The sequence below is a fragment of the Thalassophryne amazonica genome, chromosome 4 (assembly GCF_902500255.1).
Source record: "Thalassophryne amazonica chromosome 4, fThaAma1.1, whole genome shotgun sequence".
Lineage (NCBI taxonomy): Eukaryota > Metazoa > Chordata > Actinopteri > Batrachoidiformes > Batrachoididae > Thalassophryne > Thalassophryne amazonica.
The window spans coordinates 68,466,254-68,482,687 of NC_047106.1; the positions used below are offsets into that span (position 1 = coordinate 68,466,254).

Genomic DNA, 16,434 nt, shown 5'->3' on the forward strand with positions numbered 1-16,434 from the left:
CCCGCAGAGGGCAGCAACATGCTTAGCAGTGTCTACAGTACACTGCCAAAGCGATGTGAAGAAGGAGGGAAAAAAACTCAATTTCCCATGACTCTGTTTTCCATATCCGCATGCACAGGTTGTCTCGGCGGCCCTTGCAGGGGCCGACTTCCTTTCGCTGCGACATCTTGACGAGGAAACATGGTAACGATAGTCTTTAAACGGCTTTTGGAAAAAAATAATAACTTTAGACTTATTTCTGCACTTCCTTTGGGATACTGTTAGTCTGAATGTTATTTTGTTTTGTTCTGAGTGAATGAAAGAACTTGTAATTGAATTAATTAGTAGGATTTTACTTAGGCGCTATCTTGCTAATTCGGCCATGCTTTCACGTTATACTGCCTGCTAACCAACAGCGTCATTCCTAGTTAGAGTTTTGTCTGGATGTAGGGCGATGTGGTTAAAGGCATACAAAAGTAACTATCCATATTTTGTACCTGATAAGCCGACAGGCTGGAAATGCTCTCAGAAGATAGAACACGTTATGTTGGACAAAACTTAGCCTGCTGTCTCCTGTTTCTATTCAACACACTAGAGTTTTGTGGTAGTTTTTATTAGCAATTAGTAGTGTTTTATGGTGCGAGTCTCTTGTCTATTTTCTTAAGGTATTACATTATTTAGTGTCTAATATGAATATTGTTACATTTGTTAATATTTACTACTACTCAGCTAGTTTGAACTCTTTGTATTTGTGCTTCCAGTTATCAAGAGGACCACATTAGAAATAAATGTTTTATACTTTATATGTTATCCTTGGTGCCATTTATATAATGTACTGTATTTTACATATTAATTTTACCAAATAACTCCAAACTATCCATCCATTCCCCCAATTTCCCTTATAGACCCCTGCGGACAGCCGGGCATTTACTGCACAAACAGCTCGGAACTCCTCTCTCATTGGCTAGCAAGGGCTGTTGAGGAATATAATTCGGGTGTTGAGGAATATAATTGAGAGTTTGAGGTCATATCCACTCCTGACCTCACTGGTGAGGGTTATCCACATCGTTTTATGATGTACACAGTGATTTGAAGCTGTGCAGTGCACAACAAGTGACAGCTGGTTGTTTTCAGCGGCTCACACATGGCGGTCATGTTGCTAACTGGATGTGATGTAGCGCCGTGCTCTCCTATACATTGACTCTTGTTCTTAATCATCTACAGTAGTTATTTAGAAGTTTATATTATTTTGATAGCTCCTACTTGGATTACTGGGAGTGTTGATAAGTAACCACAATCCATGTAGTCAGACGTCCAGGACATTAATCCTGTAACCTGAATAGTAATGCAGCCCTCGTTTTTTAGTAAGTGAAAACACAGCGGACTTCTGTGTTTTGTAGCAGTTCGGGTGATATTGGAGCTGTGTTGCTGACTGTACTGCCAATTGAATAAAATAAATTAGGGCCTAAAGCAATTGATATTTTTCTGTTTAGCGTAAAGTAACACTGTATCCTATTTTTAAAAACTCCACTCACGTTTAATGGGTTAGACGCCAAAATTGGTCACTGGATCCTTGATCTCTGGACTTGAATAAAATCTACATGGTGGATCCTTGATCTGTGGACATAAAAAGAAATAAACAAAATTTGTATGGCATGAATGTCACTCCATACCTCTGAGCTGCGCTCAGCCGGCTGCTGCACGTCGGCGCAGGAAGTCTCATTTTGGGAGGAAAAAACCAAAAACATTTTTGATTGATTGCTGTTTGTATTACAACATTTGGAAAGAGGTTTAAACGGCAATTTGTTTTGAAGTTATTAATTACAACTGAGCTCTTATCTTTCTAACTTGACTTGGCAGAGCGTGGCACAGCATTTGGAGCTGTGCGGACAGCACGGACGACGATTATCGTTTCTTTCTCGCAACAAGACAGGAGTCCCAGCTAGTGACTTTAATCTGCACAAAAGTGACTCACGATTGACATATTTTAATTGCTTTGAGAGGGGTAAAGAAGTGGATTTGCCATTTCTGAAAAGCAGCGACGCAAGGAACCAAGAGAAGTGATCATTTTCCTGACAAACACCCTCTAAAACAACAACCGCTCTGAAGGGCCACTAAGGGAATCATTAAGCCAAAAGGTTATAGATGTCGGTGGATCGAATCATCCTGATAACCCATCCCTACGCATGTTTTGACCAACTAGGAAATGGTGCTGCTGTTGCCATGACAATCATGCCGTCTTTCTCCATAGTTATAAATTGTTGATCTCTACCTTTTAGCCTCCCAAGGCAGACAAGAAGAAGGACACTGGGAAGTCTAAGAAGGACAAAGACCCAGTCAATAAGTCTGGAGGCAAAGCTAAGAAGAAGGTATAATGCTTATAGATTTGTAATGTTTTACTTGATTTGACTGTGAAATAAAATCTGAATTTTAAATTTTTCTGAGCAGAAGTGGTCCAAGGGAAAAGTGAGGGATAAGCTCAACAACTTGGTCCTTTTTGACAAGGCCACCTATGACAAACTATACAAAGAGGTTCCCAACTATAAACTCATCACCCCCGCTGTCGTGTCAGAGAGGCTGAAAATCCGTGGCTCCCTCGCCAGAAACGCTCTTCAGGAACTGCTTTCCAAAGGTGAAATTCTATATTGATCAAATGTATAAATGGTTCATATTTGAATGTATGCACACAATGTTTTTGTTTTAGTAGTATTGGTCGTATCACAGTGACATCAAAAAGTTTGTGGTACAAGAGTTGCACGCAAACTGTAACAGACCTGACAGTCTGTCACTAAATTGGAGTTATTTGTTTGTGATGAAATTGTTTTATTGAAATACAATGTCTGTTAGAAAAGTATTGGACCTTTTTATTTTTTTCAAAAACCTGATGGATTTGAATCACGTGTGCTTGCATGAGCCAACCTTGAACCTTTGTGCGCATGCGTGAGTTTTTTCATGCCTGTCGATTGCGTCATTTGCTTGTAAGCAGCCTTTGTGTGAGGATGGGTGTAGTCTCTCGTTTTTTCTTTGCAAGGAAATGGCGGAATGACTGGAGCAGCGCGACTGCATCAAATTTTGCCAGAAACTGGGCGACAGCCAGGTGGAAACCATTCTGATTATTCAGGCGGCTTTCGGTGACGATGCTATGGGCATCACACAGATTAAGGAGCGGTACAACCGGTTTAAAGACGCCGCACAACGGTGGAAAGCGACCCACGCTCCAGTCAACCTTCAGCATGCTGAAATGACCGAATCATTCCAAAGTGAACACTGTAGTGACGTGGGACCGTCGTGTGACTATCCGAAAAATTGCGGAAGAGGTGGACATCAGCACTTTTTCTGCACATTCCACTGTGACAGAAGATTTGGCCGTGAAAAGAGTTACAGCGAAATTCATGCCGATGGCTTTGGCACGAAGCTGATGGCGGAGCAAAAGCGTCACCGTGTTGAAACCTCACAGTACATGTTGTGACATGCCCAGCTCTTCCACCATTCGGAAGATTCAGACGGCTTTTCAGTCGTGTGACTATCCGAGAAATTGTTTTCTCGGAATTTCATGTAGTTGTGAAACTGAACTAAAAGCAAGATTTGATTTAACCAAGATAATAAAGGGAACTCTTCAGTGCCATTGTTTTGTCCCTGTCATCCTCACAACTATGCAAGCATACAAACTCAGCAGCCAGATGAATCCAGATTTAGTAGTGATCCAAGACCCTGGTCATGAAGGCAGTTTTGGTTTATGTGTACCCTTAGTTGTTCATGCACAGAGCTTTGTCTGGTGCATCTATGATGACATTCCATGGATTGGACTTGTGGAAGAAGAGGAATTTAGTGGACCAGCAAGACCATTTCATTGGCCATCAAACAGGCCTGTGACAACTCAGCGGATCCGCAAAATTCCGCAGATTTCATCATGGGGGCGGGGGGTGTCTTACTCTGTAATCATGATCGTCACTATTTTTAAAATGTCTATCACAAAGTTTTTTTTTTACGACATTGTGCAAGTTTTATAAGTCCGCGGCAGTCCGCGGACGCTGATCTGCATATTACAGATACAAATAAGTGTCCTCGGTTCCTCTGCAACCAACCTTGGACTGGTTGGTTGCTGTGGTGACGCTGTGTGGCTCCTGTGCGAAGCTTAAGATAAGCGTAGCATGTGGACATCACAAACCTTTAGTGCTGTAAAGTTTTTAAAATAATTATTGTGCAGCATGTCTGTCACAGAGCGACGTCGGACAGAGAGAAGATGGCGAGAGACTGTTTGAAAAAGTTTGATAAGGACAAGGTTCCATGGAATTGTCGTTGGCTTCATCAACAACCTGAAAGATAAGAGAAACGGGAGAAGTGAACTGTGCCATCAGGAAACACGGTAAGAATTTTTATCTCCCTGGAAAATAAACATTGTACTGTTCAAACAGGGTTTTAGAAAAGATTATGTGACTTTTTTCATTAATCCAGATTTTCTTTCATTGGAAAAAAAGACTGAATGGATTACGGTGAATTTACGGTGACTTGTCAGAGGACAAATTTGGACATGTCTATCTCGGCTTTCAGTGCTTACCAGTCCAGTAAGTATCAGTGAAATTGTGGAGAGCTGGACATGTCCAAACTTGTCCTCTGACATGCCGAAACTGAGGTGTTGCTTTGTCTCGCTTCCAAAGCGAATCGGTCGTGACGCGCGAAGCCTCCACGCGGCTTTCCATGACAAAATCTCGTTAAAAGTGAAATCTGCCGGAAAATGGCTGATGTCCAGCTCTTGTGATAACCAGAGAAAGAGCACACGACGGTCTCGTATCCACAGAGCCATCTGTTTAGAAATGGTCCGGTGGCTTATGCCGCGTCATCGGAGCGCGGCGCGCTGAGTGTCCTTAAAGGGGTCCTTAAAGCTGTAGTAACAGACCTTATTCTCTGTGAAGCCCGTAAAATTTTCACCGAAAGCCAGATACATTTTTCGAATGGTTTCCAGGTGCCAGTCTCTAACAGCTTCTGAAAAAATTCTGATGGAAAAAAGTCCTTTTCATTCCGCCATTTCCAGACAATGAAAATCCAACGAGGGGGCGGGACCACTCCATCCCAAGGCGTGCTTACGGGCGAATGACGTCATCGACAGGCGTGGAAAAACTCACGCATGCGCACGAGGGTTCCAGCATGTCTGACGTAAAAACATATGAATGAAATCCATATAGTTTTTGAAAAAAAATAAATAAAAAGGACAGTTACTTAATTGACAGACCTCGTATGCACAAATTTTGAGATTTTTTGTTGTTGTTGTTCCAGGAGATGCTGAAAATGTATCATTAGATTAAAAATGTATTTGGTTTCTGAGATTCCACGGGGCCTGACACATTTTACGGACTAGCAAGCGTTTTAGCATAAAACATCATTACTTAATATACACACACACACAACGTATTTCACACACAATTCCATGACCATTTTTAAAGCAAATTCCTTGTATAAGGAATGTAACAGGTGTTTGACCCATGTCTGCAGCAGAACTACAAAAAAAATGGGGCTCTTTATCATTCACATTTCTGCAGATGCACTGAAATCATTGGTTTCCAGAATAATGGTATTTTTTATCGGTGCAGTTACATGTATATAATTTTGGGCTGGAGTTGATTATTTTATTTTTGGTCCTCTATAGAAATAAATGTATTACATTATTGTGATAATTTTTTAGTGCTCCTTGTCTTTTTTTTTTTCTCTTTCTTTTTTTTTTACTCTGAAAATATTCAATTTTTTTTTTTTTTAATCTTGATGTTATATTGTATTTCTTTATAATCTGTAGTGTAGGGCTTAAATGATTAGTCGAGTAACTCAAATAATTTTATTACAAAAAATGTTAGTGGCAAATTCTGATTACAAAAATGTTAGTGGCAAATTCTGTGCCTCAAAGCTTAATTTAACATTGTAGTACATGTGCCAGGCCTGTGTGTGGCGCTGTTAACGTCCCCCCAAAAAAACCCCAAAAAGACTCGAGCATGCATGAGCTGTGTAAGCGCTAATCAAATTAGCACAATAGTTACAACTTTTCAACAGGACACATGGAGTGAAATAAAGTTTTTAAGGAGAAAAACGGTCCATGTTGATCATCTGAAATAGCTTACTGCGCATTTAAAGCGAGGTAGTGTGTTTTTTTTGTGTGTGTGTGTTTTTTTGTTTTAACATCATTTCGTCCGCTACCCGCTCTACATGGGAAGTGGCTATTCGCGTGGCGGCCGGTGGCTGTGTGTGAGCGGCTCAGCACTGCCCTCACAGCTCCATCCTCGAACACACTGACAGTCTCTGGAAGAAGTCCACTCTTCCTTCTGTGTTTTGCTCAGACTAGCTTTTTAATTTTCGCTTTTTTGGGCAACACACAACGCTTCACAAACACGGTAACTCAAAGTAATAATTAAAACAAAAACCTGATTGTGAGGCTTGCATGTTCAACCTCCAGCTGAAATGCATTGGCTGAATCGCAGAGAAAGAGGGATTAAAAAAAATCGCGCAGGGCCACAGTTCACCAGCCTTAAAAAAAATTTTTTTTAAATGGTTTAATTTTACTAGTTGGGAGAAACAAAAACAGAGCCACATCCCATCGCCATTTCAGCAAAATGTCAAGACTTTGGCTGAGCTCCTGACACCATTAAAGATCCAAAACTTGTAAAGATGTGAAAAAAATACGTGATTACCCAGGAAAACAGAAAGAGATGCACTAAATTTGACAATCTCCGTGATGACGCAGCGACATTGTGCCATTGCTTAGGGAGAGCCCTGGACTGTTGATAATAAATACACAAAAGTACTTTTTATCCGATTTACTCAATCGCCAGAATAATCTGACAGAGCTTGAACTTGTCTGACAGAGGCATGATGTGGATATTGCTTTATTTTCCCACATTTTTTATTCACATTTTCTTTTCTTATCTACAGGACATGTATACCTTTCATGAGTTTTCAGATAGTCATATGCATCCATATGCTCTACATCCTTGTCATTTTGAAAGTTTTTAGCGAGTTAAATGGTGCGTCCAACAACTCTGTAATCCTTGCACGATCACTGGAGTTGGTAACAGTATACACAGTAAGATCACCAGTCTAAAACTGACAGTGTTAAATTAACACTGGTGATTTTACTGTGTAGCACCTGTCGGTCAAAACCCTGAGACATTACATATTTTCACATTTCATAACATTTCAGAAAGGGCCAAATGAGTGCAGGTTTTCTTTGCAACTACCCACTCCACCAGGTGATTTCACTAATTAATTGACTCCACCTGCTCAAAGTGATGTTAATTAGTGAAATCGCCTGGTGGAGTGGGTGGTTGCAAAGAAAACCTGCACTCATTTGGCCCTTTCTGAAATGTTATGAAACTGTAGCTGAAAAAATGTTCTGAAACTGAGATGTTATAATGATAGAGTATGAATGTATTTTTAACAACTACAACCCCTGGCAAAAATTATGGAATCACCGGCCTCAGAGGATGTTCATTCAGTTGTTTTATTTTGTAGAAAAAAAGCAGATCACAGACATGACACAAAAGTAAAGTCATTTCAAATGGCAACTTTCTGGCTTTAAGAAACACTATAAGAAATCAGGAAAACAAATTGTGGCAGTCGGTAACGGTTATTTTTTTAGACCAAGCAGAGGGAAAAAAAATATGGAATCACTCAATTCTGAGGAAAAAATTATGGAATCATGAACAACAAAAGAACGCTCCAACACATCACTAGTATTTTGTTGCACCACCTCTGGCTTTTATAACAGCTTGCAGTCTCTGAGGCATGGACTTAATGAGTGACAAACAGTACTCTTCATCAATCTGGCTCCAACTTTCTCTGATTGCTGTTGCCAGATCAGCTTTGCAGGTTGGAGCCTTGTCATGGACCATTTTCTTCAACTTCCAAAGATTTTCAATTGGATTAAGATCCGGACTATTTGCAGGCCATGACATTGACCCTATGTGTCTTTTTGCAAGGAATGTTTTCACAGTTTTTGCTCTATGGCAAGATACATTATCATCTTGAAAAATGATTTCATCATCCCCAAACATCCTTTCAATTGATGGGATAAGAAAAGTGTCCAAAATATCAACGTAAATTTGTGCATTTATTGATGATGTAATGACAGCCATCTCCCCAGTGCCTTTACCTGGCATGCAGCCCCATATCATCAATGACTGTGGAAATTTACATGTTTTCTTCAGGCAGTCATCTTTATAAATCTCATTGGAACGGCACCAAACAAAAGTAATGGTGGCTTTCGTTTAGCTTTTCTGTATGTAAATCCCATTTCCTTTAGGTGGTTTCTTACAGTTCGGTCACAGACATTGACTCCAGTTTCCTCCCATTCGTTCCTCATTTGTTTTGTTGTGCATTTTCGATTTTTGAGACATATTGCTTTAAGTTTTCTGTCTTGAGGCTTTGATGTCTTCCTTGGTCTACCAGTATGTTTGCCTTTAACAACCTTCCCATGTTGTTTGTATTTGGTCCAGAGCTTAGACACAGCTGACTGTGAACAACCAACATCTTTTGCAACATTGCGTGATGATTTACCCTCTTTTAAGAGTTTGTTGATCTTCTCCTTTGTTTCAATTGACATCTCTCATGTTGGAGCCATGATTCATGTCAGTCCACTTGGTGCAACAGCTCTCCAAGGTGTGATCACTCCTTTTTAGATGCAGACTAACGAGCAGATCTGATTTGATGCAGATGTTAGTTTTGGGGATGAAAATTTACAGGGTGATTCCATAATTTATTCCTCAGAATTGAGTGAGCCCATATTTTTTTTTTTTTTCCCTCTGCTTGGTCTAAAAAAGTAACCGTTACTGACTGCCACAATTATTTTTCCTGATTTCTTATAGTGTTTCTTAAAGCCAGAAAGTTGCCATTTGAAATGACTTTAGTTTTGTGTCATGTCTGTGATCTGCTTTTTTTTTTTTTCTACAAAATTAAACAACTGAATAAACATCCTCCGAGGCCGGTGATTCCCTAATTTTTGCCAGGGGTTGTAAAACACAGCCACCAGTCTCTTATTTATTCAATATTGCTATGTGTTCTCGTTTTACTGTTACACTGCATAAAGTATAATTAGGGAACATATGAAACAGCTTGCTTACACTAGGTGTTTTTACATGTTGCAGAGCTGTTCACTTGTCAATCTTGCCATGTACATTGGATTGACATTGTGCTTGCACAAGTACCTGAGCCGTAGTTGGTGTTGGCAGATGTTCAGTATCAGATGACTCATTAGGGGCAGAACATTGACTGGGACATTTCTGTGTAATTGGTTTATAAAATACTAAAGACATGCTATTAATTATTCTTACAAATAAAGATTTAAGAGGATTTTGCAATTTAAGACATTTTGAAAGTGGGTGTATGTAAATGTCTGATGCCGTTAACTCAGAAAACAAGATGTGCATATGTTTGTTTATTTTATTTATTCATTACATCACATTATTCAGCCCCAGACAAGGAACGGTTCAGAAGTCATTGTGGTAAAATGTTTGCTGAAAGTGTCATTTCATCTTGTAGGTATGATTAAACTGGTGTCCAAACACAGAGCGCAGCTGATTTACACACGTAACACCAAGGGAGGAGATGAAGAAGCAGTAGCAGAGAAGGCCTAATCAGGTACAGTAGTGCAAATTCTACAACCCCAAATCAGAAAAACAGTGGATGGTATGCAACTGCACCCCTAGTGATAGTGATTTCTAAAAGGACATGTCGCACCATAGTCATCATAACTTAGATTTAGGTTGTTAGTGACCATCCGGTGATCCACCGGGATTACTTTGTACACTTCCGTGACCGGTCTCAAAGTATGCGGCATTTGCAACAAACAGCTGTGGATGCCAAAAACAAAGTACTTGTGAGTACTCGATTTTCCGAGTGTTTCCGACAGCGTTTACGTAGCTTTGAGGAAAACGTCCCAGCGTGCGCTTGAATGGAATATAGCTGCTAACATTAAGAATTGAGCTGCAGATTAATTGCAAAGTTTGCATAAATGTGATGATGTGTTATGAAGACTTGTTTTTAAGTGATAACTGTTCATTTTGATGCAGTCACTGTAAAAGCAGCAGTCACTCTCCACTGTGAGAAGACTTGGTGCGCATACACGTTCATCATGAATGCAGCCTGTTAAAACAGTCATTGCTGGAGGCTCAGCTTTATGCACGCTTATGTGATGTCATTGATATAACTGTGAAAAATTTTAAATAATCTGTGTGGTCAGACAGCCTGAAAAACAGCTGACTGTTCCGCATGCACGTTCACGGGGTGGCTAAAACAGAGTACTGCTTCGTTACAGAGAACAGACTCACACGTTAAGCTCCAAAATCCAACAGCCTCAAAGTAAAATTTAAAATAAAGACTGCCAGCTCCACTGAGGAGAACATAATACAAAAAGGAAAAAGATCTGAACAGGGCACTCATCCACTTGTATAATAAGTTCCAAGATTAAATATGTAAAGTCCACACCAACAAAGAAGTCTTCACGCGTGATCGTCAACCGGAGAACAATCCCACGGCAGCTCCAGCTTCATCTCCTCACAAAGTTCTCTCACGAGTCTGGCAGTTTAGATACAGTGGAGAAAAGAAGTATGTGATCTCCCGCTGATTTTGAAAGTTTGCACACTGACAAACAGTTTATTATTTTTATGGTAGCTTTATTTTAAGTGATAGAAAAAATATAAATCAAATTGAGAAAATTACATGAAATCAATTTGCATTTCATTGAGGGAAATAAGTAGCTGATCCCTTACCAACCATAAGCAATGTTGGCTTCCACAGACCATTGACATACTCCTAATTTTAGTGAAGTCATTACCTGCATGAGAGACACCTGTCCTAAATTGTCACCTGTATAAAAAGCTACCTGCCCACAGACTCAGTAACACTCCAACATCTCCACCATGGGCAAGACCAAAGAGCTGTCTAAAGATGTCAGGGACAAAATTGTTGACCTACACAAAGCTGGGATGGGCTACAAAACCATAAGTAAGAAGCTGAATAAGAAGGTGATGACTGTTGGTGCAATTATTCGGAAGTGCAAGAAGTACAACTTGACTGTCAACTGACCTAGACTGGGGGCTCCATGCAAGATATCAGCTCGTGGGGTCTCATTGATCATGAGAGGTTAGAGTTCAGCCTAGAACTACATGGGGGGAGCTGGTTAATGATCTCAAGGCAGCTGGGACCACAGTCACCAATAAAACCATTGGTAATACACAGACGCAATGGTTTAAAATCCTGCAGTGCACGCAAGGTCCCTCTGCTCAAGAAGGCTCACGTCCAGGCCCGCCTCAAGTTTGCTACTGAACATATTAATGACTCCTAGAGAGACTGGGAGAAGGTGCTGTGGTCAGATGAGACCAAAATCGAGCTCTTTGGCCTCAACTTGACGTGTTTGGAGGAAGAGAAATGCTGAATATGACCCCAAGAACACCATCCCCATCATCAAGCATGGTGGTGGAAGCATTATGGTTTGAGGGTGTTTCTCTTTTAAGGGGACAGGTCGCCTTCACCACATCGATGGGAAGATGAACGGGGTCATGTATTGCAAAATCTTGGGTGACAACCTCCTTTCCTCCGTCAGGACTTTGAAAGTGGGTCTTCAAGCACGACAATGACCCAAAACATACAGCCAAGGTAACAAAGGAGTGGCTCCATAAGAAGCACATCGAGGTCATGGAATGGCCTAGCCAGTCTCCTGACCTTAATCCTATAGAAAATCTATGGAGAGAGCTGAAGCTTGGAGTTTCCAAACGCCAGCCTCAGAACCTCCATGATTTGTAGATGATCTGCAGAGAGGAGCGGACTAAAATTACTACTGATGTGTGTGCCAACCTAGTAAGCAACTACAAGAAATGTTTGACTCTTGTGCTTGCCAACAAGGGTTTTGCCACCAAGTATTAAATAATGTTTTGCTAGGGGGTCAAATACTTATTTCCTTCAATGAAATGCAAATTTTTATTTTTCATTTCATGTAATTTTTTATTTTATTTTTTTTATATTCTATCACTGTTAAAATAAAGCTACCATAAAAATCATACTGTTTGTCATTGTGCAAAATTTCAAAATCAGCTGGGGATCACATACTTATTTCCTCCACTGTACAATGCTTTCTGTCCCCCCCATTGTAAGAAATACATCTGCATGGTGAGGCAGCCTGCAAAAACAGCGTTGTGGAGACATTCCACGTGCAGTTTCTCCACGGTAGTAAAATGCCATCCTGCAACACAGACAGCAGCATCGGTACATTTTAGGAACCAAACTCTGACAGACTCTGAAAAAAGTTTTGGGGTGAAATGTGTCGCCTTTTGTCTGTATATTCAATATAAAGCCACGCCATTGCTTATGAATGAAAGCTCAGAAGCTTTGTTTTCGGACGTAGCAGCGTTTCACTCTCTGTTGGACATCAGGATGTTTCTACTTTTCCTAAAATGTACGTCACATGCAGAGAAATACTGAGTAAGGTGTTTTCTGGAAATGCACCTGCTGACTAATTATTACCGCATGCACACGGATAGATTTACAATCATGAATACTTTGATGATGTGTTGCTAACCGGGGATATTAAATAACATGTGACATGTCCTTTAAATCTGGTTTGACTTTTGTTTCATTGTAGACAGTTTGGACCTTTAGAGATGCATCATGCTTTGTATTGTCAACTTTGCATACATTGGCAATTTAGGGCTAATATAACAAGGTGAAAACATTACTCAAAAAAGCATGGGTGAAAGTATGAAATGATTTCCATTCTGAAAGATTTTTCTGGTCTGTTTGCAGTGCATCCAGAATGTATCCACAGTGCTGCACTTTTTCCACATTTTGTTAATGTTACAACCTTAATCCAAAATGGATTAAAACATTTTTTTTTTTCCTCAAAATTCTACACATGGTATGCCACAATGATGATTAAAAAAAAAAAAGACGTATTCATAGCAAGTGAATGAAATTGCCTGTAGACCCCTGAGACAGGATTGTCTCAGGGCACAAATCTGGGGAAGGGTACAGAAACACTTCTGCTGCTTTGAAGGTCCCAATGAGCACAGTGGCCTCAATCTGTAAATGGAAGAAGTTCAGACCCACCTGGACTCTTCCTAGAGCTGGCCGCCCGTCTAAACTGAGCGATCAGAGGCAAAGGGCCTTAGTCAGGGAGGTAACCAAGAACCTGAGGACACTTGTCAGAGCTCCATCATTCCTGTGTGGAGAGAGTAGAACCTTCCAGGAGGATAGCCATCTCTGCAGCAATTCACCAGTCAGGCCTGTATGGTAGAGTGGCCAGACAGAAGCCATTCCTTAGTAAAAGGTACATGGCAATCCACCTGGAGTTTGCCAAAAGGCACCTGAAGGACTCTGAGCCCATGAGAAACAAAATTCTCTGGTCTGATCAGACAAAGACTGAACAACTGAAGGCCAGGTGTCATGTTTGGAGGAAACCAGACACCATCTCTACAGTGAAGTATGGTGGTAGCAGCATCATCATGTAGGATGTTTTACAGCGGTAGGAACTGGGGACTAGTCAGGATTGAGGGGAAACAGGAGGGAGACAGTGATGGCTCATCTTTCAGCAGGATAGTGGCCCTAAGCACACAGCCAAGATATCAAAGGAGTGGCATCAGGACAACTCTGTGAATGTCCTTGAGTAGCCCAGCCAGAGCCCAGACCTGAAGTTAGGTGCGCCAAGCTTGTTGCATCATATTCAAGAAGAATGATGCAATTGCTATTAAAGGTGCATCAACAAAGTATTGAACAAAGGGTGTGAATGCCTATGAACATGTGATTAGTTTTTAATGAATTTGTAAAAATTTCAGTGTGTAAAGGGCAAGGCTGCGGTGATCGCCACAGGAATTAAAGTTCTCTGACGCCACAATGGATTTCTGTCAATTGGGCTGCCAGAAGGCAAATTTTGCACCAGCGGTGTCCTGACAAAAAATCAAAGCTGGATGCATGATATAAAATTTACCACGTTCAGAAATCAATTTTTAGAATAACACTTTTTTTTTTATCTCCCTCCTGGCAGTGAGTCCCAGTTTGTTTCTCTGTGTCCACTCTGCACTCTGCTGCAGCAGGAGAGGGGAGTAGTGTTTGAGTGTGTCAGAGAGAGGTGACGTCCAACACAGCAAGCAGAGTTTTAAAAACATTCTTAAACTTTTCTTTTCTTTCAAAGTCTGTGCTGTGTCTTTTGTGAGTCTTTGCTGTAGTTAAACTAAAAACACAGCTGTAGACCCACGATGTATAACAAACACCTGCTCCTTTTTTTTCTCCAAAATACGTCTAAATTCTCTTTCTGAGGACGACATAACATAAAAGGCGCTCAAAGCTTCTTAGCACTCACTCCGGTTGTGCTTTGCACATAAATACACAAATTCTTGATTATTCCTGCTCAGACTGCAAACCAGGGATGAACTTGGATTGAGTGAGGGTGACGTCTCCCCCCCGCCGCCCCAACAACGTTTTTTGCTTTAATCCGTCTCCAGTCCCTCAGACTACACTGGGCAAGGGATTGCTTTGGGAACCCCTTGTCAGTCACTACAGTATGAAGTGATATTCACAGATGCTACTTAAAACTTTACTTGGCAAAAAAACAAGATGCTTTACAAAAAAGTACATTGAAATTTTAAAGCAATGTATGTGGTGTTCACGATGGAAATGCAGTGTGGACCCTGTACTCTTGTATCCAGTAAGAAGAATGGGACAAAATAACACCTGAACTGCTTCATTGCTTAGTATCCTCAATGCGAACAAGTCTTGGTGTTGTGAGGAGGAATGGCAACATTACAAAGTGGTAAATGCTCGCACATCCAAACTTTGTCTCGGAATGTATTGGAGGCTGGAAGTTAGGGATGTGAATCGTTCAACAACTCACCATTCAATTCGATTCCGATTCTTGGGGTGCCGATTCGATTCAGAATCGATTTTCGATTCAAAGAGCTCTGAGAAATAGTTATTACTTTAAAAATGTTTGTTTAAGAAAATGGAGCTTTACAAGGTTAATCAAGTGATTTTAGATTTAAACTTACTTATCTGCTTTGCTCGTTCGGAGTTGGCTGGCAGTTTAGCGAAGTGCTGGTCAGTAGTCGGCAGATAACGCTGCTCCCCTCTTAGCTCCGGGTGATGACGTAGCATGTGGGCTTGCGGATCTGAAGTGTTTCAGACGTGCTTGACTTTCATTTTGTAGATTTTGCACACTGCATAAGTCATGTCAAGCTCCTTCTTACGCAGCAAGTAGTAAAATCCAAAATGCGCCCAAACATTTGCCTTCAGCAAAGACGGTGCTGGCTGAATTAGCTCTTTGTCCGCCATGCTAAGCTACAGCCACTGAACTCTGCAGCGCACGAGTGTTTGAAGCACGCCGGAGACCCCGCCCCTCGCGGGGACGCTGTAGTACGGAAGCCGTTGCCTGACAAACAGTACACGCTGCGAGTAAGCAAGAAAATGTTTTAAAAAAATGCTTTTTAAAAATCGATTCTTGGACATTTTGGATCGGTTCAGAATCGTAATAAATAAGACGTGAATCAATTTTTCACTCCCCGACACCCCTACTGGAAATGCATGAATGTATGTATATTAAAAAATGAAGTTGACCAGATATGTGAAATAATCTTGCCTTTATACTCTGTATAATTAAATAGAAGTCAAAGAAATTGTGAGAATGCTTTTATATATTTTGTATTTTCCATTCTGTCCATACTCTTTCTGATTTAGGGTTGTACATCTCACTTCATTTTCTTACACTTTCTGAGCTGGTGGACTGACTGAGGCTTCTTTTTTGTTTTTCAGGATCTGCTGCTGATTTCTTGGGATGAGCTGTTTGTAATAAGTGAATTAATAAAACTGTAAAGACATTCTTAGCAGTCTTTGTTTTGTTTTACCTCATCAAACCTGTTGTGCATGTATGTGTGTAGTCACCAGGATTTATATGGAGGTACACTCACACATTAAAGTGGATATGACACTTAAAGACAACATAGTCTTATTACATGTAACAAAGGTTATATAATTCGGTCAACCTAAGCATTTTGGGAAAATGGACGCAGTTCTCCCGTTATAAACAACATTTGAACGTCCCGCCACTGAAAAATCTGCACGCCCGTGACCAGCTTCCCGCTAAGCACCAAACCTGAAATACGTCACTGCCTGTAGACCATATCGGCTTGCACGCTTGGCAGCCGTTGTTTACACTTTTTTTTAGCGGCAGAAACTTTGATTAAACACAGCTCTCAGGGACTTGTTTGTCGATATGCCTAACCAGTGTGTAGCAGCATATTCAGGGCTGTTAAAACTCATCATGGGCGGGGGCGGGGGTGTGTTAGTGTTGTACTCTTTAATCGTGATCGTTACTGAGGTTTTAAAATGCTTATCGCAAAGCGTTCTTTTTTTTTTTTCTTTTTTTTACGACATGCAAGTTTTATAAGTCCGCGGACACTGATCTGTGTGTTACAGATATAAATCAGTTTTCTC

At 40.7% G+C, this 16,434-nt stretch overlaps 1 protein-coding gene across 1 annotated transcript; it reads left to right on the plus strand.

Annotated features, from left to right (window-relative positions):
• The first annotated feature begins 50 nt into the window (after nt 1–50).
• On the plus strand, nt 51–15,819 carry rps25 (ribosomal protein S25). The gene is made up of 5 exons (XM_034168060.1): nt 51–183; nt 2,259–2,348; nt 2,428–2,611; nt 9,499–9,597; nt 15,754–15,819. The coding sequence occupies exons 1-4, from the start codon at nt 181–183 to the stop codon at nt 9,591–9,593; spliced, it is 372 nt and encodes a 123-aa protein (XP_034023951.1). The 5' UTR covers nt 51–180; the 3' UTR covers nt 9,594–9,597; nt 15,754–15,819.
• The last annotated feature ends 615 nt before the right edge of the window (nt 15,820–16,434 follow it).

What these genes read in the sequence shown, in the direction of transcription:
- rps25 (XM_034168060.1), top strand. An exon ending in GAGGCAAAGCTAAGAAGAAG is followed by an intron (nt 2,349 to 2,427) that starts GTATAATGCTTA and finishes TTTTCTGAGCAG; the next exon opens with AAGTGGTCCAAGGGAAAAGT. An exon ending in TCAGGAACTGCTTTCCAAAG is followed by an intron (nt 2,612 to 9,498) that starts GTGAAATTCTAT and finishes TTCATCTTGTAG; the next exon opens with GTATGATTAAACTGGTGTCC.